The sequence below is a fragment of the Betta splendens genome, chromosome 15 (assembly GCF_900634795.4).
Source record: "Betta splendens chromosome 15, fBetSpl5.4, whole genome shotgun sequence".
Classification (NCBI taxonomy): domain Eukaryota; kingdom Metazoa; phylum Chordata; class Actinopteri; order Anabantiformes; family Osphronemidae; genus Betta; species Betta splendens.
In genome coordinates this window covers 1449667-1477256 of record NC_040895.2, presented here as the reverse complement: position 1 = coordinate 1477256, position 27590 = coordinate 1449667, and the positions used below count along the sequence as shown (strand labels likewise).

The 27590-nt window shown below is 39.2% G+C and overlaps 1 protein-coding gene across 2 annotated transcripts; it reads left to right on the top strand.

Annotated features, from left to right (window-relative positions):
* The first annotated feature begins 19550 nt into the window (after positions 1-19550).
* LOC121202759 (uncharacterized) lies at positions 19551-21604 on the top strand. Of its 2 annotated transcripts, XM_055502768.1 has the most exons (9): positions 19551-20007; positions 20095-20209; positions 20295-20405; positions 20481-20546; positions 20628-20716; positions 20816-20921; positions 21020-21125; positions 21202-21269; positions 21356-21604. In XM_055502768.1, exons 3-9 carry the CDS (start codon positions 20364-20366, stop codon positions 21446-21448), a joined length of 570 nt encoding a protein of 189 aa, XP_055358743.1. In that variant the 5' UTR covers positions 19551-20007; positions 20095-20209; positions 20295-20363; the 3' UTR covers positions 21449-21604. The 2 variants fall into 2 exon arrangements, with proteins under 2 accessions (XP_055358743.1, XP_055358742.1); XM_055502767.1 differs by having other exon boundaries at positions 21202-21604.
* The last annotated feature ends 5986 nt before the right edge of the window (positions 21605-27590 follow it).

Here is a 27590-nt window from a genome sequence, read left to right as displayed (position 1 = left end):
CAATGATTGATGCATGAGTTTGTAATAAAATATTCTCATTTGCTTTAGGTCCACCGTTTTGGGACTGTTGCAACTCTCAAGTCGTTTACTGAACCAATAAATGTGTTACACACACACACACACACACACACACACACACACACACACACACACACACACACACACACACACACACACACTGACTCCATGTGGAGACACGTCTCTCTCCATGTGGAGACAGCTCTTCAGCTACAGTGAGTCCTCTTTCAACTACAGTATATACTGTGGTTCAATGGCTTCAGTCCTTGGCTTGCACCTTTTGTTTTGCAGATCCAATCAGCTATACATTCAACTCATTAGCTCGTTTAAGTAATGTTTCAACTGATTAATTACAAGTAGTTTTTTAGATATAATATAGCAATATTTCTGCTTTCAATTGGTTTGTTTCTCAGCTTTTCCATTACGTGAGCTAGAGTGTTAAATATACTGTTTAACAAATACCTGCACAGGCATTTTCCATATCCTTTCAAAATAAAAGCACCAATTCAGATTTTTAGTTTTAATAGCACTATTTGTGCTTTTGAATGGGTAATCATGACTGGTTAGTGTGACTGTTTTACAGTTTAGCTATTAAGCACACACAGCCCCTTTACCTCCTTTCAAAATAAAAGCCCCAATCCTGATCTTTAGCTAAAGATAGTAATAGTTCTGCTTTTAACAGGTTTATTATGACTAGTTATTTAGACTAATATACTGTTTAGCAAATACCTGCACAGGCCTTTTCCATATTCTTTCAAAATAAAAGCACCCATCCAAATTTTTAGCTTTAACAGGACTATTTATGCTTTTGAATGGGTAATTAAGACTGGTTAATGTGACTGTTTTACAGTTTAGCTATTAAGCACACACAGCTTCTCCACATCTTTTCAAAATAAAAGCCCCATTCCAGATCTTTAGCTAAAAGTGGCAATATTTCTGCGTTCAGCTGGTGTATTGTGACTAGATGATAAGACAATCTTGATGTTTAGAAATTACCTGCACAGTAGGTATCAATATCCTTTCAAAATAAAAGTACCAATCCAAATTTTTAGCTTTAATAGCATAAATTCTGTTTTTGAATCGTTAAATGTGACAAGTAATGAGACTGTCACAGCTCATGTCATTTAGCCACTGCACTCAGTCATTTCCGGTTTTATTTTGTCACCACTTCCTGTCTCAGTCATTGTTAGTTTCAGTCAGCCTTACTTCCTGTCCTAGTTATCTCCACCTGTATGTCATTTAGTCATCATCACTCAGTACTCAAGCACCACCCCTTACCCCAGCACCTTGCCAGATTGTCTTTGTGTGTCATTGCCAGCAATCCAGCGTTACCTCATGTCTTGTTTTGTTACCGATCCTGTTTTTCCTGACCTTGCCATCCGCCTCACCTGTGATACCGCCTTGCCGTAAGTCCGACCTAAGCCTGCCTTCTGACCACCAACTGTCTTATCCCTGTCTGTACTGTAACTGCCGCCTTTGTGTACCGACCCTTGCCTGCCTGACCACGAGTACAAATAAACCCTTGTTATTCACTGAGCTTTGTCTCCCCTGTGCATGTGGGTCCGCTACCTAGAGCGCCGTGACAATACAATCTGGCCAGACTCGGACCCAGCCGGCGTCCTGCATCTGTTTAAGGTCAGTAGGGGATTTCGTTTTTTTTTGTGTTTGGACAACGCACAGTCGCGATGGTTTTTACCTGCTCGAGTCTGCCGGAGGACCTCAGCTGGTGCTTCGAGGAGCTTGCGAAGAATTATGCGGAAGCCCCCAGTCTGAAGGTCCGGCTCCGCGTCATAAAGCAGGCTATTGCTATCCTGGAGGAGGAATTCTGGTGGCTAGACTACCCGGGAGTACAGACGCTCTTTGAGAGGCTCCAGGCAGTGCGGAGGGAATTGGCGCGCGCTCTGCGTGTGGCACCCGCAAGGTCTTTGTCGACGCCGTCTGGGCCGCCGACGACCAGATGTGGATTCCATCTCCTCAACCGCCGTGACTGACGCAGAGGATAGGGCTAAGGCATGAACGGGGTCAGCCGCTCCCGCTTCGCCGGAAAACATTCCTGTCGCTGCTTTGCCAGATCAAGCTCACGTTCCTGTTGCCGCTCAGTCTGGTCCTGATCCTGTTGCCGCCGTGTCAGATTCTGTTCACGTTCCTGTCGCCGCTCCGGCAGTTCATGCGGAAGTGCCTGTTGCTGCTCAGTCGGGTTACGCTCTCGTTCCAGACGCTGTCCAGTTAGACCCCGTTCATGCCTTAGCCCCATCCTCTGCGTCAGTCACGGCGGTTGAGGAGATGAAATCCACATCGGGTCGTCAGCGGCCCAGACGGCGTCGACGAAGACCGGTTCCCCCTGTCCAGGCTCCAGAGGACTCTGCCACTGAAATCAAGTGGTCCTCTCCGCCAGCAGAGGGCACCCTCGCTCCATCAGACGACACGCCCACCTCCATCGCAGGCATCCCGGACAGCATCTTCCAGCGGATCCGTGCTCAATGCGCCCCTCCAGTCCTGTTCCTGTTTGCACATTATCTGAACTCCGCTGAGGCAGCTACCGACCCGGTTACCAAGGAGCATCGCTTCCGTGAAGCCGCCACGCTCATCGCTCGAAAGCCTGCACTGCGCGAGGCCCTGGGTTTCACTGAACCACCGTCAGAACCTGCACCCGTCCCAGCGTCTAAGCCTGCATCACTGGCCCCAGCGTCTAAGCCTGCATCACTGGCCCCAGCGTCTCTGGCTGCAGCAACTCCTGCGTCTCTGGCTGCAGCAACTCCTGCATCTCTGGCTGCAGCAACTCCTGCGTCTCTGGCTGCAGCAACTCCTGCATCTCTGGCTGCAGCAACTCCTGCGTCTCTGGCTGCAGCAACTCCTGCGTTTCTGGCTGCAGCAACTCCCGCCTTAGCCTCAGCTCAGCCACGCCAAGCTCAGGCTCCAGCTTTACGCCAGCTAGTGGACACCCCTGGCCAGCCTAACCAGGCCTCAGTTCCTGTTGACCTCCCTGCCGAGGTCGTTCCAGTTCCTGACGACCTCCCTGCCGAGGTCGTTCCAGTTCCTGTCGACCTCCCTGCCGAGGTCGCTCCAGTTCCTGTCGACCTCCCTGCCGAGGTCGCTCCATTCCCTGTCGACCTCCCTGACCTCCCAGCTCTGTCGGTCCAGCTCCTGCCCCGACGATGGCACGGCCTCTGCCATTGCCGACCGCCGCGTCTTCTCAGCCCCCTAGAGCACCCCCGGTCTGGAGAGCACCGGCGCATGTGTTTGGCCACTGGAGGCGTCTTGTTCCGACGCCGGCCTCCTAGGACTTCAGCCTTGCCCTCGGGCACAAGATGTGCCGTCTCGCCCTAGAAGGGGGGGTTCTGTCACAGCTCATGTCATTTAGCCACTGCACTCAGTCATTTCCGGTTTTATTTTGTCACCACTTCCTGTCTCAGTCATTGTTAGTTTCAGCCAGCCTTACTTCCTGTCCTAGTTATCCCCACCTGTATGTCATTTAGTCATCATCACTCAGTACTTAAGCACCACCCCTCACCCCAGCACCTTGCCAGATTGTCTTTGTGTGTCATTGCCAGCAATCCAGCGTTACCTCATGTCTTGTTTTGTTACCGATCCTGTTTTTCCTGACCTTGCCATCCGCCTCACCTGTGATACCGCCTTGCCGTAAGTCCGACCTAAGCCTGCCTTCTGACCACCGACTGTCTTATCCCTGTCTGTACTGTAACCGCCGCCTTTGTGTACCGACCCTTGCCTGCCTGACCACGAGTACAAATAAACCCTTGTTATTCACTGAGCTTTGTCTCCGCTGTGCATGTGGGTCCGCTACCTAGAGCGTGTGACAGAGACTATTTTAAAGTTTAACTATAAACACACATCTCTAAATCATTTTAAAATAAAAGCATTAAACCAAATTTTTTAGCTTTAATAGAATAATTTTTGCTTTTGAATGATCAATTGTGAATCGGCAATGAGTCTATAAGTAATTACTGGTTTATATTACTAGTTAATGAAACAATTTAACAGTTACTCACACAAGCCTTCTGTAAATCATTTCAAAATAAGAGTACTAAACTTTAAGTGCGACTAACTAAGCTCTAAACCTTTTTGATTTCTGCTTTTGACTGCTTTTTTGTTATTTAGGACTACTTAATCAGCGCTTTTTCCAGTTTAGCAATTTAGGATACACACTTCCTTGAATTACTTTCAGTAGTTAAAACTAGTTAATGAAACTATTTTACTGTTCAGCAATTATCTTCACACACTTCCTTCAAAGCTTCAGCTTTTCTCCATTTAAATTCAAATACTTGTTCTGAAGCAAATTTAGGCTGTATTAAATATTTCCAAAACGTTTAGCTACTCATTCAGCTCTTAAAATCAAAACTATTTAATTACAATATTTAGCCATTTTGATACATTTGGCTATATTTCAACAAATTAAGCAAACCTTTACACACTTCCTTGATTTTCAGCAATTTGTTAATTTCACCAAATCTTTGTCGTGTTTCCTCCATATGAAATTCAACTACTTCAGCTTCTTCTGCAAATATTCAGCACTGTTTAATCAATTCCTTTTTCTCCTTAGATACATTTAACTATGCTTTACATGCTTGAGCTATTTTCATCTGTTTTAAATGTTTCAGCTACTTTCAGCAACTCTTTAGGAATATTTTCAGCTTGGAAGCATTCACTGTGCATTTTCTTATGGAAATGCTTTATCTAGTGTTAGCATTGATATCTCCTTTTTACATCCTTTCTACAATCATCAGCACCTAACTCCGCCTACACGCTTTGGGCTACAGAAACCGTTGGAATATCAAAATGTTCAGCTTTTTGAGGCGAAGTGTGCTATTAGTTTTCTTAGTCATATCTTTTACACTTTTGGAAATATTAGGCTTTTTCTTCTCGCTATTAAAACAAACAGGAGTTCTACTATTAACTCTAGGATGTGTAATGCTGCTATGTGAAACAATGGAAATGGCTCCTTTGGTTCAGTGGATAAGTTACTTGACTCTGAAGCCTGCAGTCTCAGGTTCAAATCCCAATTATGGCAACAGTAAGATGAGAAACTAAGTTGTTCACAGCCACATCAATTTCAATTGAAATGGTTGTGTAGTAATAACTAGTAGTTCTTTTGCTTAAATTTAACTATTTGTGTTTCCTTTGTCAACATACACCTCTTCTTGAAAAACTAATCGTTAGGCATATTTATCTATGGATTGAACATTTCAGCTATTTCAAACTATGTTTTCAATATTTCAGCTACTTTCAGCAATCCTTCAGCAAAACATTCAGTTAAGTAGTTTTTCAAATAGTATGTTTAGTGCTGCTTAGACTTGCATTGCCAGCAGTTACTGTGGTTAAGTGGTTGATTCTAATGTTGTAGACTCTGGTTCAAATCCTGACTAAGGCAGCAGTGAAATTACAAAATCATATAAAGTGCATGACAGTATTAAGAATATATCCAAAACAGATTTTTAGATATATGCAGCTGTGCATTAAATTCTTTAGGAGTTTCCAGCTGCTTCAGGGCAATCACAAGGTGTGAAACTACTTTGTTGCAAAATAAACCTTTAATTTAATGGTTATAAAGCAATATAAGTAAATAGTATTTCTTTCCCTTAAATTCAACCATTGTTTCCGTTTTGATTATACAGCTCTTTTTAAAAAACTAATAGTTAGATATATTTATCTTTGCACTCAAGCTTTAATATATTTCAAACTATGTTTTCAATGTTACAGCTACTTTCAGCAATCCTTCAGCAAAACAGTAAGTAGTTTTTCAAATAGTATGTATAGTGCTGCTTAGACTGTCAGCAGTTACTGTGGCTCAGTGGTTAAGTGTTAGACACTGACTTTGAAGACTCTGGTTCAAATCCTGACTAAGGCACCAGTGTAATTAAAAATTTTGCATGAAAAAATGAAGAATATATGCAAAATAGATTTTTAGATATATGCAGCTATGCATTAAAATCCTCAACCGCTTCCAGCTGTTTTCAGTGCTTACGCTGCTTTCAGCAATTCGGCAATACGTTTGGCATGTTTATGCAATCACACAATTATATAAATATTGGTATTTCCCAGATAAAGTGAGTTATATGCTTAATTCTTAAATTAGTTATATGCGCAAATTCCTATCAAAATAAAAGCACCAATCTAAATCTTTAGCCTAAATATCACTTTTCTGCATTTGACTAGTTAATTATGACTAGTTACTGAAACTATTTTACTGTTCAGCAATTACCTGCACACATTTCCTTTAAAGCTTCAGATTTTAACAATTTAAATTCAAATATTTGTTCTGAAGCAAATTTCAGCTGTTTTAAATATTTCCAAAACGTTGAGCTACTTATTCAGCTCCTGAAAATCAAAACTATTTACTTACAATATTTAGCTATTTTGATACAGTTGGCTGTATTTCAACTAACGAAGCAAACCTTTACACACTTTCTTGATTTTCAGCAGTTCTTTAATTTCAGCAAATCTTTTTAAAGTTTCCTCCATTTGAAATTCAGCTACTTCAGCTTCTTCTGCAAATATTCAGCACTGTTTAATCAATTCCTATTTCTCCTTAGATTAATTCAACTATGCTTTACATGCTTGAGCTATTTTCATCTGTTTTAAATGTTTGAGCTACTTTCAGCAATTCTTCAGGAATACATTCAGCTTGGAAGCATTTACTGTGCATTTTCTTATGGAAATGCTTTATCTAGTTATTATTAGTGGGAGAGCTGAACAGCTCTCACACTATTGTAGAATCATCGTTTAACGTTCTAAACGTGCGTCATCGTTAGACGATGCAGGCTATTACTTTTCACGTTTTCAGCTTTTCAACTTTTAACTTATTCAACGTTTTTCGTCGTTTTTTTATAATGGTCGTCTATGGGAATCATCGTTCAACTTTTTGTCAACTTGCCTCTTTTCGTCAGCTTCTGTCATCGTCATACTTTGGCGTAGAAACGTCATTTCAACGTCAAAAGCGTCTATCATCTTTCAGCGTTCTCCGTGTAAATCAGCGTCCTCGTATCTTTTATAGTTTTCGACTTGTGAGCGTTTAAACATGGTGTGGTTTCAGTTAATTTTTCAGCTTTTCCATTAGTGTGTATTGCGTCTGCTAGAGTGCGTGATGTCACAGCTACAGTGAGAAGGTGCGCTTTTTTAAGACAGAACTTCTGTCTCTAACTTGTCACTACAGCCACAATTTTTACTCTATCAACGTAATTACTTCACTAAATCGTAGTCATACTTGTCTTCTTTCTAATGATGTGTCTGGATATACCCTCAGACCTATACTTTATTCGCTATCAACCTCAAAGCGCAGAGACATCCTGAAATTCTCCCATAGACTCTAATGATAATTTTCAGCAGACGTTTGGGGAGAAAAACAGAGGAGACATATTTTGAAATTGCCACTGTGGCTACAAGCTTTTGTCCTCAAACATAAAATTCACACCATTTGCTCATTGAAGCCTTGGGACTCGTAAAATGAAATAATCTTTGTGATAACTATCATGGTTTAGCTGGAACAAGCCTGTTTATACAGGGTGAAACTCTGCTTTTACAGAGCAGAGTGAGCCTGATTTTCCCCGCCTTTCGTCTCCATGGCGACGGCGCAGCTGCAGATGTCACTGACAGGTCAAACTCCTGATGCTCAGTGTAGACAGCAGTTCCATGCTTATTACTGATTACTCAACTACACTATTGGATTGTGTAGTAATTAAGCACACAGTTCCTCTAAATCCTTTCAAAATAAAAGCACCAAGCCAAATAATTAGCTTTAATAGCAATATTTCTGCTTTTAGATGGGTAGTTATGACTGTTTAAATATAGATTAACAGTTTAGTAATTACCCACACATGCTTCCTCTACATCCTTTCAAAATAAAAGCACCAATGCCAATTATTAGCTTTAACTGCACTGTTTTTGCCTTTGAATGGGTAATTATGATTATTTAAAGAATAATTGACAGTTACGCTATTACCCCCACTCATTTCCTCTAAATCCTTTCAAAATAAAAGCACCAAATACAATTTATTACCTTTAATGGCAAGATTGATTAGAAAGTTTGTGGTTCTGAATACTAATTAATCGTTAATGAGACTACTTTAGAGTTCAAGAAAATAGCCATTTAAACTTATTAGGGTGCTTTTATTCTGAAAGGGCTAAATCTAAATCTTTTGCTTTAATGGGGCTATTCTTGCTATTGAATGATAAATTATGACTATCTAATGACTATTTTATAGTTTAGTAATCGCCCACACACAACCTCTAAATCCTTTCAAAATAAAAGCACTAATAAAATTTATTACCTTAAATGGCAAGATTTTCGTTTCTGACTGGTAAATTTCTACTAGTTATTAAACTATTACACAGTTAGGTAATTATTTACAAATACTTTCTTCAAATCAAAAAGATAGTCAGCTTATTTATGATTGTCAACAATGCACTCTGGTCAACTTTTTAATCTTTGACATCTTTTTACCTTGGTCAACTTTTGAATCATTGTCATCTCTTTAATACTGTCATAGTATGACCTTGGTCATCTTTTTAATCATCATCTTTTTAATCGCCATCTTTTGTCATCGTTTTAATCTTTGTCATCGTTTTCTCAATTTCATCGTTTTGCCGTAGTCAACTTTTGGACGTCAGCAACTTAATCAGCGTTTGTCATCGTTGCGGCAGCAGATCAGCTCTCCCACGTAATTTCTCGAGAAATCACTTTTTCTAGTTAGTGGGAGAGCTGAACAGCTCTCACACTATTGAGATCTTCGCTCTTTATTATTATTATTAGTGGGAGAGCTGAACAGCTCTCAAAGCTCTCAAATGCTGCAAAGCATTCACTGTATTGCTTTTCTAAGCTTTATTAATATTTTTCTTCCCCCCGTTTATCTGCATCTAACTAGTCCCGCATACTTTCAGCTACAGAAACGATTCCAATATCAAAATGTTCAGCTTTTTAAGGAGAAGTGTGCTATTACTTTTCTCATTCATATGTTTCATATTTTTCAAGTTATTAAGCTTTTTTTAACTTTTTTTTCCCATTGAAATGAATGGGAACAACTTTTCAAATTCTCTTCAGCTTTGTCTACTTTCAGCTTTAACTACTTCCGCATACTTTAGGCTACAGACACCATTTAAACTACAAAATAATCTTCAACTATTCAACTATTAATCTTCCAGAAATCGTTAAAATATCTTTAATAGTTTCTGATTTATAGCAGTTTAAATATTGGGTGGTTTTTGGTCAATTTTCATCTTTTCCATTAGTGTGTATTGGGTTATTTAGAGTGCGTGATGTCACAGCCAGAGTGCGAGGGGACGTTTTTTTAAGATAGAACTTCTGTCTTTAACTCGTCACTACGGACACAATTTTCCCTCTATCAACGTAATTATTTCAGTAAATTGTAGTCATACTTGTCTTCTTTCTAATGATGTGTCTGGCTTTACTCTCAGACCTATACTTTAGTCGCTATCAACCTCAAAGCGCAGAGAGATCCTGAAATTCTTCCATAGACTCTAATGATAATTTTTGGCAAACGTCTGGGGAGAAAAACAGAGGAGACATATTTTGAAATTGCCACTGTGGCTACAAGCTTTTGTCCTCAAACATAAAATTCACACCATTTGCTCATTGAAGCCTTGGGACTCGTAAAATGAAATAATTTTTGTGATAACTATCATGGTTTAGCTGGAACAAGCCTGTTTTTACAGGGTGAAACTCTGCTTTTACAGAGCAGAGTGAGCCTGATTTTCCCGCCTTTCGTCTCCATGGCGACGGTGCAGCTGCAGATTTGACTGACAGGTCAAACTGCTGATGCTCAGTGTACAGAGCAGTTCCATGCTTGTTACTGATTAGTCAACCACACTATTGGATTGTGTAGTGATTAAGCACGCACTTCCTCTAAATCCTTTCAAAATAAAAGCACCAAGCCAAATAATTAGCTTTAATAGCAGTATTTCTGCTTTTAGATGGGTAATTATGACTTTTTAAAGATAGATTAACAGTTTAGTAATTACCCACACATGCTTCCTCTAAATCCCTTCAAAATAAAAGCACCAATGCCAATTAATAGCTTTAACTGCAATGTTTTTGCCTTTGAATGGGTAATTATGATTATATAAAGACTAATTGACAGTTACGCTATTACCCCCACACACTTCCTCTAAATCCTTTCAACATAAAAGCACCAATTACAATTTATTACCTTTAATAGCAAGATTGATTAGAAAATTTGTGGTTCTGAATACTTGCCAATCGTTATAGAGACTACTTTAGAGTTCAGTAAATAGCCACTCAAACTTATTCGGGTGCTTTTATTCTGAAAGGGCTAAATCTAAATCTTTTGCTTTAATAGGGCTATTGTTGCTATTGAATAATAAATTATGACTATCTAACGATATCTACTACTTATTAAACGATTACACAGTTAGGTAATGCTTTACAAATAGTTTCTTCAAATCAAAAAGATAGTCAGCTTATTTATGATTGTCAACAATGCACCTTGGTCAACTTTTTAATCTTTGACATCTTTGAACCTTGGTCAACTTTTGAATCATTGTCATCTCTTTAATATTGTCATAGTATGACCTTGGTCATCTTTTTAATCATCATCTTTTTAATCGCCATCTTTTGTCATCATTTTATTCTTTGTCAACGTTTTCTCGTTTTCATCGCTTTGCCGTAGTCAACTTTTGGACACAGTCAACTTTTTGACGTCAGCAGCTTAATCAGCGTTTGTCATCGTTGCGGCAGCAGATCAGCTCTCCCACGTAATTTCTCGAGAAATTACTTTTTCTAGTTATTAGTGGGAGAGCTGAACAGCTCTCACACTATTGATATCTTCGCTCTTTATTTTTTTCTTATTATTATTATTTCGCCCTGTTTTTCGGTCGCTTTCATCGTCTCAACGCTTAGTCGTAGAATCGCCGTTCAACTTTCTAAACGTGTGTCGTCTTTAGGAGATGGGGGCTATTACTTTTCACGTTTTCAGCTTTTCAACTTTTAACGTTATTGAACTTTTTCCGTCGTTTTTTTTATAATGGTCGTCTATGGGAATCATCGTTCAACTTTTTGTCAACTTTCCTCTTTTCATCAGCGTCTATCATTGTCATACTTTGGCGTAGAAACGTCATTTCAACTTCAAAAGCATCTATCATCTTTCAACTTTATCAGTTTAAATCAGCGTCTTCGTATCTTCTATACTTTTCGACTTGTGAGCGTTTAAATATCGTGTGGTTTTTGTTAAATTTTCAGCTTTTCCATTAGTGTGTATTGCGTCTGCTAGAGTGCGTGATGTCACAGCTACAGTGAGAAGGTGCGCTTTTTTAAGACAGAGTTTCTGTCTTTAACTTGTCACTACAGCCACAATTTTTACTCTATCAACATAATTACTTCACTAAATCGTAGTCATAATTGTCTTCTTTCTAATGATGTGTCTGGATATACCCTCAGACCTATACTTTAGTCGCTATCAACCTCAAAGCGCAGAGACATCCTGAAATTCTCCCATAGACTCTAATGATAATTTTCGGCAGACGTCTGGGGAGAAAAACAGAGGAGACATATTTTGAAATTGCCACTGTGGCTACAAGCTTTTGTCCTCAAACATAAAATTCACACCATTTGCTCATTGAAGCCTTGGGACTCGTAAAATGAAATAATTGTTGTGATAACTATCATGGTTTAGCTGGAACAAGCCTGTTTATACAGGGTGAAACTCTGCTTTTACAGAGCAGAGTGAGCCTGATTTTCCCGCCTTTCGTCTCCATGGCGACGGCGCAGCTGCAGATTTCACTGACAGGTCAAACTCCTGATGCTCAGTGTAGACAGCAGTTCCATGCTTATTACTGATTACTCAACTACACTATTGGATTGTGTAGTAATTAAGCACACAGTTCCTCTAAATCCTTTCAAAATAAAAGCACCAAGCCAAATAATTAGCTTTAATAGCAATATTTCTGCTTTTAGATGGGTAGTTATGACTGTTTAAATATAGATTAACAGTTTAGTAATTACCCACACATGCTTCCTCTACATCCTTCAAAATAAAAGCACCAATGCAATTTATTAGCTTTAACTGCACCGTTTTTGTCTTTAAATGGTTAATTATGATTATTTAAAGACTAATTGACAGTTATGCTATTACCCCCACACATTTCCTTTGAATCCTTTCAAAATAAAAGCACCAATTACAATTTATTACCTTTAATGGCAAGATTGATTAGAAAATTTCTGGTTCTGAATACTTACCAATCGTTAATGAGACTACTTTAGAGTTCAGTAAATAACCACTCACACTTATTAGGTTGCTTTTATTCTGAAAGGGCTTAATCTAAATCTTTTGCTTTAATAAGGCTATTCTTGCTATTGAATGATAAATTATGACTATCTAATGACTATTTTATAGTTTAGTAATCACTCACACACAACCTCTAAATCCTTTCAAAATAAAAGCACCAATGTAAATTATTACCCTAAATGGCAAGATTTTTGTTTCTGACTGGTAAATTTTTAATAGTTATTAAACTATCACATAGTTAGGTAATTATTTACAAATACTTTCTTCAAATCAAAAAGCTAGTCAGCTTATTTATGATTGTCAACAATGCACCTTGGTCAACTTTTTAATCTTTGACATCTTTTTAGCTTGGTCAAATTAGGAATTTTTTAAATCGCCATCTTTTGTCATCGTTTTATTCTTTGTCAACGTTTTCTCGTTTTCATCGTTTTCATCTTTTTGCCGTAGTCAAGTTTTGAACGTAGTCAACTTTGTGACATCAGCAGCTTAATCAGCGTTTGGCATCGTTGCGGTAGCAGATCAGCTCTCCCACGTAATTTCTCGAGAAAATACTTTTTCTAGTTATTTTTTGTTTTTCGGCACCTAACTACTCCCGCATCCTTTGAGCTACAAAAACCATTCCAATATCAAAATGTTCAGCTTTTTAAGGAGAAGTGTGCTATTATTTTTCTCATTCATAAGTTTCATATTTTTCAAGTTATTAAGCTTTTTTCAACTTTTTTTTCCGATTGAAATGAATGGAAGAAGGATTTCAAATCCTCCTCAGCTTTGTCTGTTTTCAGCTTTAACTACTTCAACACACTTTAAGCTACAGACACCGTTTAAACTACAAAACAATCTTCAGCTATTCAACTATTAATGTATTGTTCAACTTGTTAATATCTTTAACAGATTCTGAGTTATAGCAGTTTAAGCATAGGGTGTTTTTTTAGGAATTCTCGGCTTTTCCATTAGTGTGTATTGCGTCTAATTGAGTGGGAGATTGCACAGCTAGAGTGTAGAGAGACGCTTTCTTAAGCCAGAAATTTTCTCTTTAACTCGTCACTACAGCCACAGTTTTCACTCTATCAACGTATTTTCTTCACTCGTTTGTAGTCATACTTGTCTTCTTACCAACGATGTGCCTGGCTAAGCCATCAAAACTATACTTTAGTCTGTATCTGCCTCAAAGCACAGAGAGTTCCAGAAATCCTCCCATTCACTCCAATGGAAAAAACTCTCTGACATCTGGGTAAAATCACAGAGGGACAGGCATTTTTAAATCGCGACTGTGGCCACAATTTTCAATCCTCAAGCATAAAACGCACACCAGGTGCTCATTGAAGCCTTGGGATTCATAAAGTGAAGTTATTTTTGTGATAACCTCTATGGTTTTGGTGTAAAAAGCCTGTTAAGCTGGGGTGGAAATCAGCCTCACTCCAGCTCTTTGTGCAGGTCCCTGCCTTTGGAGCGCCGTCCCCATGACAACGGCACAGCTGCAGCAGATAAGGGATTTAGCTCATTAGAATAAGAATAAGAACTAGATAAAGCATTTCCATAGGGAAATGCACAGTGAATGCTTCCATGCTGAATGTATGGCTGAAGATTAGCTAAAAATAGCCAAAAATTTTAAAACATTTCTGACCAGGTGCTCATTGAAGCCTTGGGATTCATAAAGTGAAGTTATTTTTGTGATAATCTTTATGGTTTTGGTGTAACAAGCCTGCTAAGCTGGCGTGGAAATCAGCCTCACTCCAGCTCTTTGTGCTGATCAGTGGAGGTTCCTGCCCGTTCCATGGCAACGGCGCAGCTGCAGCAGATAAGGGATTGATCTCAGTCGCACTTCGACTTACAAGTCAAAGTCCTAATGCTCACAGCAGCTTTATGCATATTATTGATGAGTTCATTGCATTGTTGATTCCCCATAAGAGTAGGTGTAGACATTAAGCTTTTTTAAACTACCTGGTCTGTCAAATAGTTAAGTGGGTGTTTTTTTAAGGAATTAAGTCAACATTACAGCATTCAACAATATATGCAAATTTATAGCACAATGCATTGTGGGTAATGCACCATAACAGAACGTGGTGTTAATAGGAGTGACCCTTAATGATGAACAATTATTTGATAAGGCTCTTCATGTTGACATAAGAAACCAAACTTTGTGTTTAATTACAATAATAATAATAATAATAATTTTTTTATTTCAATTCTTTTTTAATCACAGAATGCTGTTTAGCTTGTAATTTTGCTAAAATAAAAAAAAATCAAAATCATTAATGCATTATCATTATTTAATGAACTATGCACATTTGGCTTTATTAGTTACAGCAACATGCAATAAATTATTTTAAGAGTCCTTTTCGCAAGCAATTTCAATTAACTGTAAGCCTAATTAACTCCTGTACTTATTTACAAGCATTATCATTCATGTCTTCACTGCTCAGATTAGACTGTGCAGATAATCAGAGACAAAGTAACAGCACCTGTTGGTGTACACCCTTTGTAGGAAACAAGCACCATTTACTTTTCATACACGCTCATTGATGGTCACTCCCACACAGATTCCCCTCACTCGCGGTGTACCACACAATAAAGAAGAAAAACAAAAAGAACACATTACAACCATAAATCAACAAAATGCTAATTTAATTTGACCAAAGTTAGAAAAATGTTTGAATCCTAAGTTTAACTATAAGACTTTAAACACAAAAAACGGTTGTTTTACCCATGAGCCTTTGCAGCTCAGGGTGGGACTAACTGCTGTGAGCCAGTACATTATGTTAAAATTTAAATTGCAATAATTGATGCATGATTTTGTATCAAAATATTCTCATTTGCTTTAGGTTTAGCGTTTTGGCACTATTGCAAGTTTTTGTTTAAAAAAATTAACATGATAAAATGACTAAGGATTTGTTTTCATTTGAGGAAACTGTTCAGCCAAGTCATGCTGAAGCCATTATGTCCGGTAGCACAGTGGATTAAGTCCTTGACTCTGCAGTGGGACGTCTGGGTTCGATTCCTGTCTGAGTCTATAAAGATCTATTATCCCAGATAACGTGAGTTATATCCATAATGTATCACTATGTTAGTGTTATGGGAAAAATTGTGTCTTCCTTATTTCTATGCATTTCTATGCAGTTATTATACGAGTTATGACTTATGTTCTGCAATTAATATCTTATGTTTTGTCTTACTGTATGCATTTGACATTTCACCTAGATTGTTCAATGGTTGTCTCTGCCTGATAGACTCTCAACTCTAGCTCCCAAACCCAAGGTCGGGGAGTTGTGTCTCTGTCTGTTGAGACTTGGTGCTCCTTTCTCACAGATAGTTGGACGTCAGCGATGCAGGTGTGAGAATGTAAAAATCTTCACACACACTGCGACAGGGAGGAGATGGTGCATGTAATTTGATTGGGTTAGAAAGACATTCCACCCTAGTCGGACAGAGAAGCTAAAAGGCAGAAGCAACTTGAGGATCGTGGGCTCTTTGCATCACACCTCCGTGGTGTGTGCAATGATCTCCCCTGGTTTTTGGTTTGTTGATGTGCACGATCAACATCCATGCTTTTTATTTGCTTTCCCCATTATTTTTAGTTTCTTTATTATTTCAATAAATCGCACAAAAGGACAACTCTCTCATCTGCCTTTATTGCAAAATTTCCACCACAGTTAGTAATCTATATCATAAATGAAGAATTTTTTAAAAAGTTCAGTTTTTAGAGTAGGATCTATACAGCCACTCTCAGCAGCAATATGAGCATTTTGTTTGGCCCAGTGGCAAGACAGCAGGACCCTAATCCAGGAATTCATGGTTCGAAACCCCGCTGGAGCAAGTCTTTAAGCTTCTTCAGAAAAATGATTTACAACACTGTTGTCATGTGTAAAACACTTTATAGTGAAATCAAACTCCTTTTATTTTATGTATTCACATTCAGCTCTGCAACGTCTTAGCAAATATGATCAGCTATACATTCGACTCATCGGCTAGTTTCAGTAATATTTCAACTGATTAATTACAAAGAGGTAATTAGAATATTTTACAGTATAATTAGGCTTGTTTACGTGTTCACTTCTTAATATAACTATATTGATTTCTTTCAGATATATTGAGTTATACATTTCAGCAATTCCCTGCACATGCGTCATCAAATGCTTCAACTTTTCCAAACCTTAAATTCAGCTACTTCTTCTGCAGCTACTGTCAGCTGTTTTAAATGTTTCCACAGCATTTAACTATTCCTTCAGCTTTTGGACTCCATTTACCTATTTTGATACATTCAACTATATTTCATCAAGTTTAGCAATCCTTTACATACTTTCTTCATTTTAGCGTTTATTGGATTTCAACAGATCTCTTTGAACTATCCTTAATTTGAAATTCAACTGCTTCAGCTTCTTCTGAAAATATTCAGCTCTGTTTAAAAAACAGCCAGTTATGTTGAGGGGGGTCAACCTGAGTCTGAGAGGGGACGCGATGCTGTGAGAGAACGCGAGACTCTGCGAGAACAGCACGAGACTCTGCGAGAACAGCACGAGAAATTCAACAAGGCGGCGCGACACCGGTGTTCGAGTTTAACTCGTTTCCAGTTTAACTGGTGACCGACTTCCGAATGCCGCACTGGTTGCTCTTAGTTACGGCAGATGTGTGAAGCAGAGAAAAGCAGCTTAGCTGTCCTCGTCGATGCCTTGACAATGTTTTCTCAATGTTTTGTCCTCTGTGCACGTTCTAAACAGTATTTTTACATTTTTACAGTGCGTAATCTGACGCAGTGTGATCGCTGTTCGTGTTGTAGATACTGAATTTGCTCAAAGGAAATAACGGCTGAATAATTCTGCTGCAAATTGCTACGATCTCTTGGCAATAAAATATAAAATGTTGAACCTCTGCGTCCTGTCTTCGGAGTAGTGTTTGCTAAGCTTGGCTTATAAAAAAAATCTCAAAGATTCCGTGACAATAGCAAAAAAAAATACTTTTAACGGGATTCGATCCCGCTGCCACTGCTGCAAAAGAGTCCAAGGTCTCAGTGTTAACCACTGGGCCAGCGAGGCGTCATTGTAAGGCACTTCTCTCAATACGTATCTAACATATATGAAAAGCATTATGCGGACGGTGGAAATCAGATTAACTTGTGACCACTGTTTCTTGGTGTTACGTTAAATCTATCGGGTTTTATAAGAGGAGGAGCCAGCAGCTGTTTACGCCTGGGTTCAGATGCGACACAGGTTGACGGTCACAGGTTGACAGACACAGGTTGACAGAATGGTCACACATTAAATTGTCTGTATTATGTACAAGACAACGCATCAGAACATTTCAGTGCCCCGTGTTAGTTATTCAGAAGGCCTTATAAAAGATATTCCTCCCATTAACGTCAGAACTCAGAGTAATGGGTGTTACTACACAAAAAATTTATAATTGGGAAAAAGCAAAAAAGGCAGTAAATTATTCTTTAGTCTACTCAAACATTTCTTAAAACAAAACAAAGATTATCTGTATAAATATGTTGTTATATTCATACATATACATCACAATTATGAATATAATACATTATATTTATACACCAGAGCTGTCTAATACATAATGAGGCCATTGTGCAAAGACAGTGAGTTTGCAGTAAATGTTTATTTATACAATAGAATCCCTTTGTAACTATTTGAGCCATGCTTAAACAGGTTAGGGTTATAAATTGTTCCAACACTTGTCTCTCTAAAATCACCAGCTGGTGTTAATTGTTAAATTGGCTATATAAAGTTCTCCAATGGCTGCTCAAATTGTGGTAGTGTTTAGGCGTAGTGCATTGATAGGAAAAGAGAAAAAAAAAAGTCAAAATGGATCCCTTACTTGTGAAGGAAATTCTTGACTTCAAGCTGAAGAATACATTTCCTGACGGCTTGACGAAGCAGGAACGTTATGTGATAAAGAGAAGATCATCCAATTTTGTTCTAAAGGGTAAGTAATAGATCTGGTTTTATCAATTGTCAGTCTACAGTTTGTCAAATTACAGGAAAATTTTAGAATGATCTTCCATATATTTTAGATGGAGCTCTTCACTACATTTGTCGAAGAAGACAAGACAAAAGGGAGCACCTTGCCAAAGTGGTGCTCACTGCGACAGAGGCAAATTCCTTATTTGAAGAGTTCCATTCCAGTAATATTGGTGGACACTGTGGTGTTGAAAAAACACACAGTGCGCTGATTGGCAGATATTACTGGCCTGGCATGCAGGATGACATTCGCAAATGGGTAAGTTAGTAGCAACATCTGACTGCTAAATCTTTTATCCCTAAATAATCAATTTGTATGTATATGTGTGTGTGTACATTTGCGTGAATGTTACTGTTTTAGGTTTCCCAGTGCCCAGAATGCCAAGAGAAGCGGGCCAGTCTAAAAGAGAACACTCAATACAGTCCTATAGAGGTTAGTGCATTTACTGCTTGTAATATATACAATATTGTGCCTCAGGTTTTAAATACTGAAAGTGTACATGTACATGTTTTTAGGTTCAGGAGCCATTCGAATTGGTGGGAATGGACTTAATGAAGCTCACCCCAACAGAGAGTGGTAATCAATACATATGTGTGATGGTTGATTATTTCACAAAGTGGACAGAAGCCTATCCTCTGAAGACTAAATCAGCAGAGGAGGTGACCAGTTGTATTCTTGATTTTGTGTACAAATTTGGTGTACCTCAAAGACTGCTAACAGACCAAGGGACAGAATTCAAGAACCAGGTAAAACAGTACATTCAACATTACATGAGTAACCATATTGGAAACACTAATAATAATTTACATGGTCATATTTAAAGCTTAATTTCAGACTCTGTCAGGTGTTAGGGATAAAAAGGAGCTTTTGCACTCCATACCATCCACAAACAAATGCTTTGGTGGAAAAACTAAATGGCACTATCCAGAGGTATGTGACTAATATTTTAGTATTTGACTTGAAGTTTGAAATAAAGTCCCTGTTTTACATTTTATCTAATTACACTCTTCAGATCTCTAAACAAGCTTGCCCAGAAAAACCCCCAAAAATGGGACAAGTATTTGCAGTGCACAATGTTTGCACTAAGGACCAAAAAGCAGCTAACCACACAGTATAGTCCTTATTTTTTAATGTTTGGCAGAGAAGCCCGATATCCCTCAGAAGTTGCAGTGAACTATGACGTAAGAGAACCAATTATTATTCTACTCACATCTGTTAATAGTACTTGGTTAATGGAGCACAAACCATACGATTCTATTTCTACATGTGTTTTATGATTGCAGGTAAATTGTGGAAGAACTAGTAAAGAAGCAGACTGTCTTTGAAGGGCTGCTGGCGCGCGGGTCTGTGTATAAAGATGTTCAGCGCAACATCAAGAAATCTCAGGAGCGCATTGCGAAGAGAAAACTTAGCAAAGGCCTTGAAACTAACTACAACGTTGGTGACAAAGTGCTGAAAAAAAACATTAGAGATTACCAGCGAAAAGGAGGGAAGCTGGACACTGATATGCTTGGGCCCTATGAAATTATCAGCATTCAGGGCAAAACTGTGACCCTTGCAAACAAACACGAAAGGACGGTTGCAAACACCGACCAAATTGTTCATTTTGTTGAGCCAGAGGAAAGAGTACCAGCTAAGCTCAAGAAAACTCAATGTGAATCTGATTCCCTATCTCCCAGCACAACCGACCATGAAAAAGGCCCTGCTCCACAGCTTGGCATGACTGTAGCAAAACCTGGAACCACTCGCGGTAATGATGTCCACGTTTAAATAGACACATTTAAACATGAAACGTATAATGGCAATACTTTTCTCAGGAATTGCTTTTGCTTTTTAGTGGTAAAGAAAGTATGGAGTGAAAGCAAAGGGGAGATTTTGTGGGCTAAGCTGGGGCCTTACAAAATCTTTACCGAAGATTTACAGAGCCTGGCACCAGAGAGTTGGAGAGTGAGGTAAATTTCATTTGTCCTTGACCTTTGCCTTTTTGATATAATATTTACCTTTTCATTAATTCTGTAATATGGGCTTGTTTCCTAGATAGTCAATTCTTACCTTTGGTGTGTGACCAGACCGTTACACGGTGTCAAAGTCATTGACACTTTTCAAATGACCAACATTTGGAACGACACATCAAGGGAGATGAGACGGGTACATATCACTTATTTTATTTAGAAGGTTGTTATTAGAGGTCACTCTCTGCTGAACTCAAATATTCACTTGCAGCTAGATGTTTCGGAGTGGGAAACATTAATCGGTGCTGTCTGTAAGGATAGACATTGGACGCTAATTGTAAGTAATGTCCTTTTAAGCAGCTGACACAAATTTATTTATAAGTCAGCTTTGAACACTTCAGCATGTAATCTGTTCAAGGTGATCTATCCAAGGCAAGGAAAGGCTTTATATATTGATCCATTTGGCGCCACATCCGGTCAACTAATGCAATGCAGGGATAAAACAAGGTAACACTTTTCTGGTCTATTTCATTTTTGTTGATATTTATTACAAACAAGTGAAATACCGTTAAGACATAAATTATATCTACACTTTACATGTTGTAGGGCTTTCTTGCGGAGAAAAAACATTAACATTTCCAGATGGAAATGTGAAACTATTTCCCACCCTCGGCAGCAAGACTCAACATCCTGTGGCGTGTTTGTGTGCAAAGTAAGAAAGTATAGACCTATTACAATACCCTGTAATACATTGTATAGTGCATACAAAAATTAGGACATAAATGAAATGAAGAATTTAATCAATTTCAGATTGCAGAGCAACTCTTGCTGGGACAGCAAGTTGTATTTCAGACAGAGAAGGCGGCAATTGACCTAATCCGCCTAGAAATGGCCCAAAAACTTATTGATGAGTCGGGTATGAAACTAACATTAGCCTGAAAGTTTACCAACATTGATGGTGTTGCTTCAGGCTCTTAATTGTATATCTTCAGATGACTTAATGGATCTTTGCCACGCCTGTGGGGACAGAGACACCTCAGAAGCCCTTGTGGACGACTGGGTAACAAACTTTGAAACCATGTTTAATGTTTGTTTGTTTATTCAATGTGCTTATTTTATATTAATGATGTGTGTTCTATTTTTCAGATTGAATGCACAACCTGCCAACGTTGGTTCCACTGGGTGTGTGTAGGAAAGCCCAACACAGAAGCCGTGTTCCTCTGTCCAGCCTGCCAGTGATGCAGACATGAATAACTGAATAACTTTATATATTGTATACATAAACATTTACTGCAAGAGGAATATCTTTTATAAGGCCTTCTGAATAACTAACACGGGGCACTGAAATGTTCTGATGCGTTGTCTTGTACATAATACAGACAATTTAACGTGTGACCATTCTGTCAACCTGTGTCTGTCAACCTGTGACCGTCAACCTGTGTCGCATCTGAACCCAGGCGTAAACAGCTGCTGGCTCCTCCTCTTCCTCTCAACGTTGAAAGTGACTGTGACTCGTTCACCAAAACACGACACAAAAGACGAGTTAAACGTGTGTTCTGACCACGCAGTAACAACAGACAAGACTGTTGTAACGAGAACAGCTGCTGACACTATTTTATCAAATGTAGACATCTTATAAAACCCGATAGATTTAACGTAACACCAAGAAACAGTGGTCACAAGTTAATCTGATTTCCACCGTCTACATTTATGTTAGATAAATATTGGGAGAAAAGTTTCATAGCGATCTCTCGGTGGCCCAGTGGTTAAGACCGTGGCTTCGAGCGGTTTTGCTGCAGTGGCAGCGGGATCGAATCCCGTTATAAGTTATTTTTTTTGCTAATGCCACGGAATATTTGAGATTTTTCTTATAGGCGAAGCTAAGCAAACAACACTCCGAAGACAGGACGCAGAGGTTCAACATTTCATATTTTATTGCCAAGAGATCGTAGCAATTTGCAGCAGAATTATTCAGCCGTTATTTCCTTTGAGCAAATTCAGTATCTACAACACGAACAGCGATCACACTGCGTCAGATTACGCACTGTAAAAATGTAAAAATACTGTTTAGAACGTGCACAGAGGACAAAACATTGAGAAAACATTGTCAAGGCATCGACGAGGACAGCTAAGCTGCTTTTCTCTGCTTCAAACATCTGCCGTAACTAAGAGCAACCAGTGCGGCATTCGGAAGTCGGTCACCAGTTAAACTGGAAACGAGTTAAACTCAAACACCGGTAGTAAACAACAGCGCGACAAACTATCCGCCAACTTAAATAAATAAATAACTACCCTATCTTACGGAAAATAATCAACCACCCTACCATTCTGGATAACACCGAAGAAAGTTTCGAGTATATCGACGAGTGCTTTGAGCGTCTGGTAATGGGGAAAAAGGAGACGGCTCCCAACAAGCGTTCCCGTCCGTCTGACTCACCTGAGTCACCTGGAGCTAGCTCGGCGGATAAAAACATCACGGACATCATGGAGTCAATCGAAAAAAAAATATCAAGTTTCGACGCACGTCTGGCGCTAGTGGAACCCCTCCACAAAGAGTTTATGGCCCTCCGTGACTCCCTGGAATTCAGCCAGCAGCAGGTGATTTCTCTCGCCACCAAGAACGAGGCCCTGAAAGGAACGGTGCAGTCCCTGACGGAGGATGTGGCTCAGCTAGCGGCCGAAAATAAAAACATAAAAGAAGGCATTATCGATCTGCAGGCCCGCAGCATGAGGGACAACCTGGTGTTCTCGGGGATTCCAGAACAGGTGGAGGAAAACACGGAAACCACAATAAAAAACTTCCTTAAACAACAGATGAAGATTCCAGCGGACGCAGTGGACAAGATGGCGTTCCACCGTTCGCATAGACTTGGAGGAAGACGACCGGATGGCCAGCGCCCCCGACCCATCGTTGCCAAGTTTCATGACTTTAAGGCGAAGGAACTGGTTAAGAGCCGGGGCAGACAGCTGAAGGGAACCGACTACAGCGTCAACGACCAGTTCCCCAAGGAGATCCTCGACCGCCGCCGCCGACTGTTCCCCATCCGTAAGAGGTTCATGGCAGAAGGCTGCAGGGCTGTCATCAGCGTCGACAAACTGTACGTCAACAGAGAGCTCTACCGGGACCGGGAAGCAACTCCGTGGCTGTACTAGCAGGTGGTATGTAACAACAATGGTTTAATATAAAAGGTTTGTTAAAAAAATAATAGATGCAATGCAACTATGTGTTATAACTTTACATCCAGTATTCAAACTCGTTCTCTCGCAGATGTTTCATGTAAATGTTTATTGTCAATCTAATGTCACTCACTCACTTTGCAAAGCGCTCACCATACGTAACCACTCACTTTCCTTTCACTTTAATTTCCCTTCCCTTTACTCTTTTTCCTTCACCTACTTTCACTCCACACTGTTTACATCCTTCTTTTCTCTATTCTTCTCCCACGTAGTCAGCCAGCTATGTAGCCCTCCAGCAGCCACACACAAACATCTACTGCACAGGGGAATCACGTGCACATACATAGATAACACACAACTCAGAATACACAGGTACTTAAGGTTAGCCACACACCTAAAGTCTGTCACACTACATACACACAAGACTAGTGATCCACAGCAGTCAGGTAAGATATGACACCACTGAAGATTGTCACTTGGAATGTACGTGGAATCAATAAGAAGGAGAAACGATTTAAAATATTTAATCATTTGAAAGCCCTACAAGCAGACATTGTTTTACTACAGGAAACTCATATTCCCAAAATTATAAATTACACTCTGGCATCAGCAGAGTTCCCACATGCTTACTTAGCCAGTTACAGTTCTAAACAAAGAGGGGTCGCCATCCTAATAAATAAAAAAATTAACTTTACTCATAACGATACCATTGTAGATCCAGAAGGGAGATATATAATCATTAATATCTTGATAGGAAACATTGAATATTGCATAGCTAATGTGTATGGCCCTAATGTTGACGACCCCTCTTTCTTTCACAGCTTCTTCACATCACGTCTTCTCACTCTGGTTCCAAATTTATAGTAGGAGGGGACTTTAATTTAGTATTTAACCCAGAGTTGGACAGGCTAAGCAAAGCTGTGAGCAACAGGAACTGGCAATCAGTACAGACCTTAAAACAGTACATGGATGACTTCGGTCTCTGTGACACATGGCGTTCTCTTCATCCTACATCCAGGGAATATACCTTTTTCTCACCAGTTCACCACTCTCACTCCCGTATAGATTATATTATAGTAAATAACTCAGTCTTACAAGATGTCTCTGACACCAATATTCACTCTATCACAATCAGTGATCATGCACCAATGTCCATTTCGTTGATTAAGACAGCCACACCATCAACCAGGAATTGGAGGTTTAATACATCATTACTCAATGATCAAGACTTCATCAGTTATGTCAGGAGAGAATGGAAAACTTTTATAGAAATCAACGATACACCGGAAATCTCACCCTGTGTTCTTTGGGAGACTGGGAAGGCAGTTATGCGCGGTAGAATTATTTCATATTCATCACATAAGAAAAAAAAGGACATGTTACTTGAATTAGAATTAGAGCAAAAAATAAAATCTCTAGAGATTAAACATGCTGCCTCTCCAACCAATGATGTCCTAGAAGACCTAAAGAATCTAAAGCTGAAATTAAATAATATAATTGATTGCAAAACTCAGTTTCAGATAGACCAATTACGCTGGGAGAACTTTGACCATGCTAACAAATGTGGTAAATTTCTAGCTAACCAATTAAAAAATAATAAAGAGAAACAAATCATCCATTCAATAACTAATAAGGAAGGCAACATTACTCGTGATCCCCATGAAATAAATGATACCTTTAAAAACTTTTACCAAGAGTTATATACGTCCCAAATAGATCCACCCACCTCAGCCATAGAGGCGTTTCTGAATAAACTAGAACTGCCAAAGCTAAATGAAGAACAATCTACAACTCTAGACTCATTGTTATCTTTGGCAGAACTACATGAAGCTCTGCAGGAGATGCCCAATAAAAAAGCTCCAGGACCAGATGGATTCCCAACTGAATTTTATAAAGAGTTCTGGTCCATGCTGGCACCCAGCTTTTACAAAATGGTCGCTGAAATTAAACAACAACATTCATTACCCACAAATATGAATTCTGCCTTCATAAGCCTGCTCCAAAAACCAGGGAAAGACCCTACACTCCCATCGAGTTATAGACCAATTTCACTAATAAATGTAGATCTAAAAATAGTGTGTAAAGCACTTGCTAGAAGATTAGAAAAAATCACTCCATATATAATTCACTCTGATCAAACAGGCTTCATTAAAGGTAGACAGTCAACAAACAATATGAACAGATTAATCAACTTAATTGATTATGTCACCATCCATAAACTAGAGTCAGCCATCGTCTCCTTAGATGCAGAGAAAGCTTTCGATAGAGTAAACTGGAAGTTTCTTTTAGCCACTCTGCACAAATTCGGCATTGGGGAAACATTCATAGACTGGATCCAAATATTATACAACTCAGCAAACGCTGCAGTCAGAACAAACAACCAGATCTCACCAAACTTTAATCTGCATAGAGGGACAAGACAGGGCTGCCCACTTTCCCCATCACTATTTGCAATATTTATTGAACCTCTAGCCGCAGCAATAAGACAGCATGAAGGAATTACTGGAATATCGACCAAATCAGTAAATCATAAAATAAGTTTATATGCTGACGATGTGTTACTGTTTCTCCTGGAGCCACAGACGTCTCTTCCTACAACTATCAGCCTCATAGATGAATTCTCAGGACTTTCAGAATACTCTATTAACTGGACCAAATCCATAGTGCTACCACTTAACCTTAAGGTGACTAACATCTCCTCTACCACACTCCATTCAGGGAACATTAAATACTTGGGAATTGAATTGTCGTCTAGGCTATCAGAGCTTATTGATCTAAACTACAATCCATTATTAAAACAAATAGAAGCCAACCTCAAAAGATGGCAGTCCTTACCCATTTCACTTATGGGAAGAATTGCCACCATAAAAATGATGATCCTGCCAAAAATTAATTACATATTCTCAATGATTCCAACTCAGCCAGCCCAGGCGTGGTTTAAGACATTAGACTCCTACATCTCACAGTTTTTGTGGAAAACCAAGCCAACACGAATTAGTTTAAAAACTCTTCAAAAACTCCAGACCCTGCGGCGGCCTAGAACTACCTAACTTCCACCACTATTTTCTTGCCAATAGACTGAACCATGTCCACAAATGGATAAAACCCATGCCAGCAGACTCCTCCTGGATAGACATTGAACAAACATTTTGTGGAAATATTAAAGTTGCAGATCTGCCCTTTATCAGCACCAAAATCAAACATCATAGTTGTTACCAGAACATTAGCATAAAAGCATCTCTGCAAGCCTGGTGGGAGTTTCTTAAAATTAATGGGTCTTCGCCTACTCTTTGCCAAAACACACCTCTCTGGAACAATCCAGACATCATACAAAACAAAAAGGCAATACACTTTCCAACTTGGCATATCAAAGGGATAACACATCTAAAACACGTTTTCACAAGAGACAAGTTTACCTCTTCTGAAGAACTAGTGTCTCACTATGAAATCACTAGTGCCAATTTCTTAGAATACCAACAACTAAAGTCAATACTTAATGCAAAAAGTAAGAATACTCCCATCCACATGCAACCACCACCAGTAATAGAGCGATTTATTGATATATCAGGGAAAAGGACAGTATCCAAAATCTATATCTTAATATTCAATGTAGACCAGACAGTGAGCCTTCCGATCTCTAAATGGGAAGCTGATCTCAATATCACCACTAATTACACGTTCTGGAATAACATATGTTCTAATTTATTCAGAATGACAAAAAATACAAATTTACAACTAATACATTACAAAATTCTTCATAGAACTCACTATACAGGACAAAGGATGTTCCAAATGGGTCTCACAAACTCAAATATTTGCTCTCACTGTACAGATAACACAGCAGATAGATTCCTACATGCATTCTGGTCATGCTCACCTGTGCAGCAATTTTGGCAAAGAGTATGTGAACACCTGTCAACCCAGTTAAGCTGTCCAATCCCAGCAGCCCCTGCACTTTGCGCTACCCTACCTTACCCTATCTTACGGAAAATAATCAACCACCCTACCATTCTGGATAACACCGAAGAAAGTTTCGAGTATATCGACGAGTGCTTCGAGCGTCTGGTAATGGGGAAAAAGGAGACGGCTCCCAACAAGCGTTCCCGTCCGTCTGACTCACCTGAGTCACCTGGAGCTAGCTCGGCGGATAAAAACATCACGGACATCCTGGAGTCAATCGAAAAAAAAATATCAAGTTTCGACG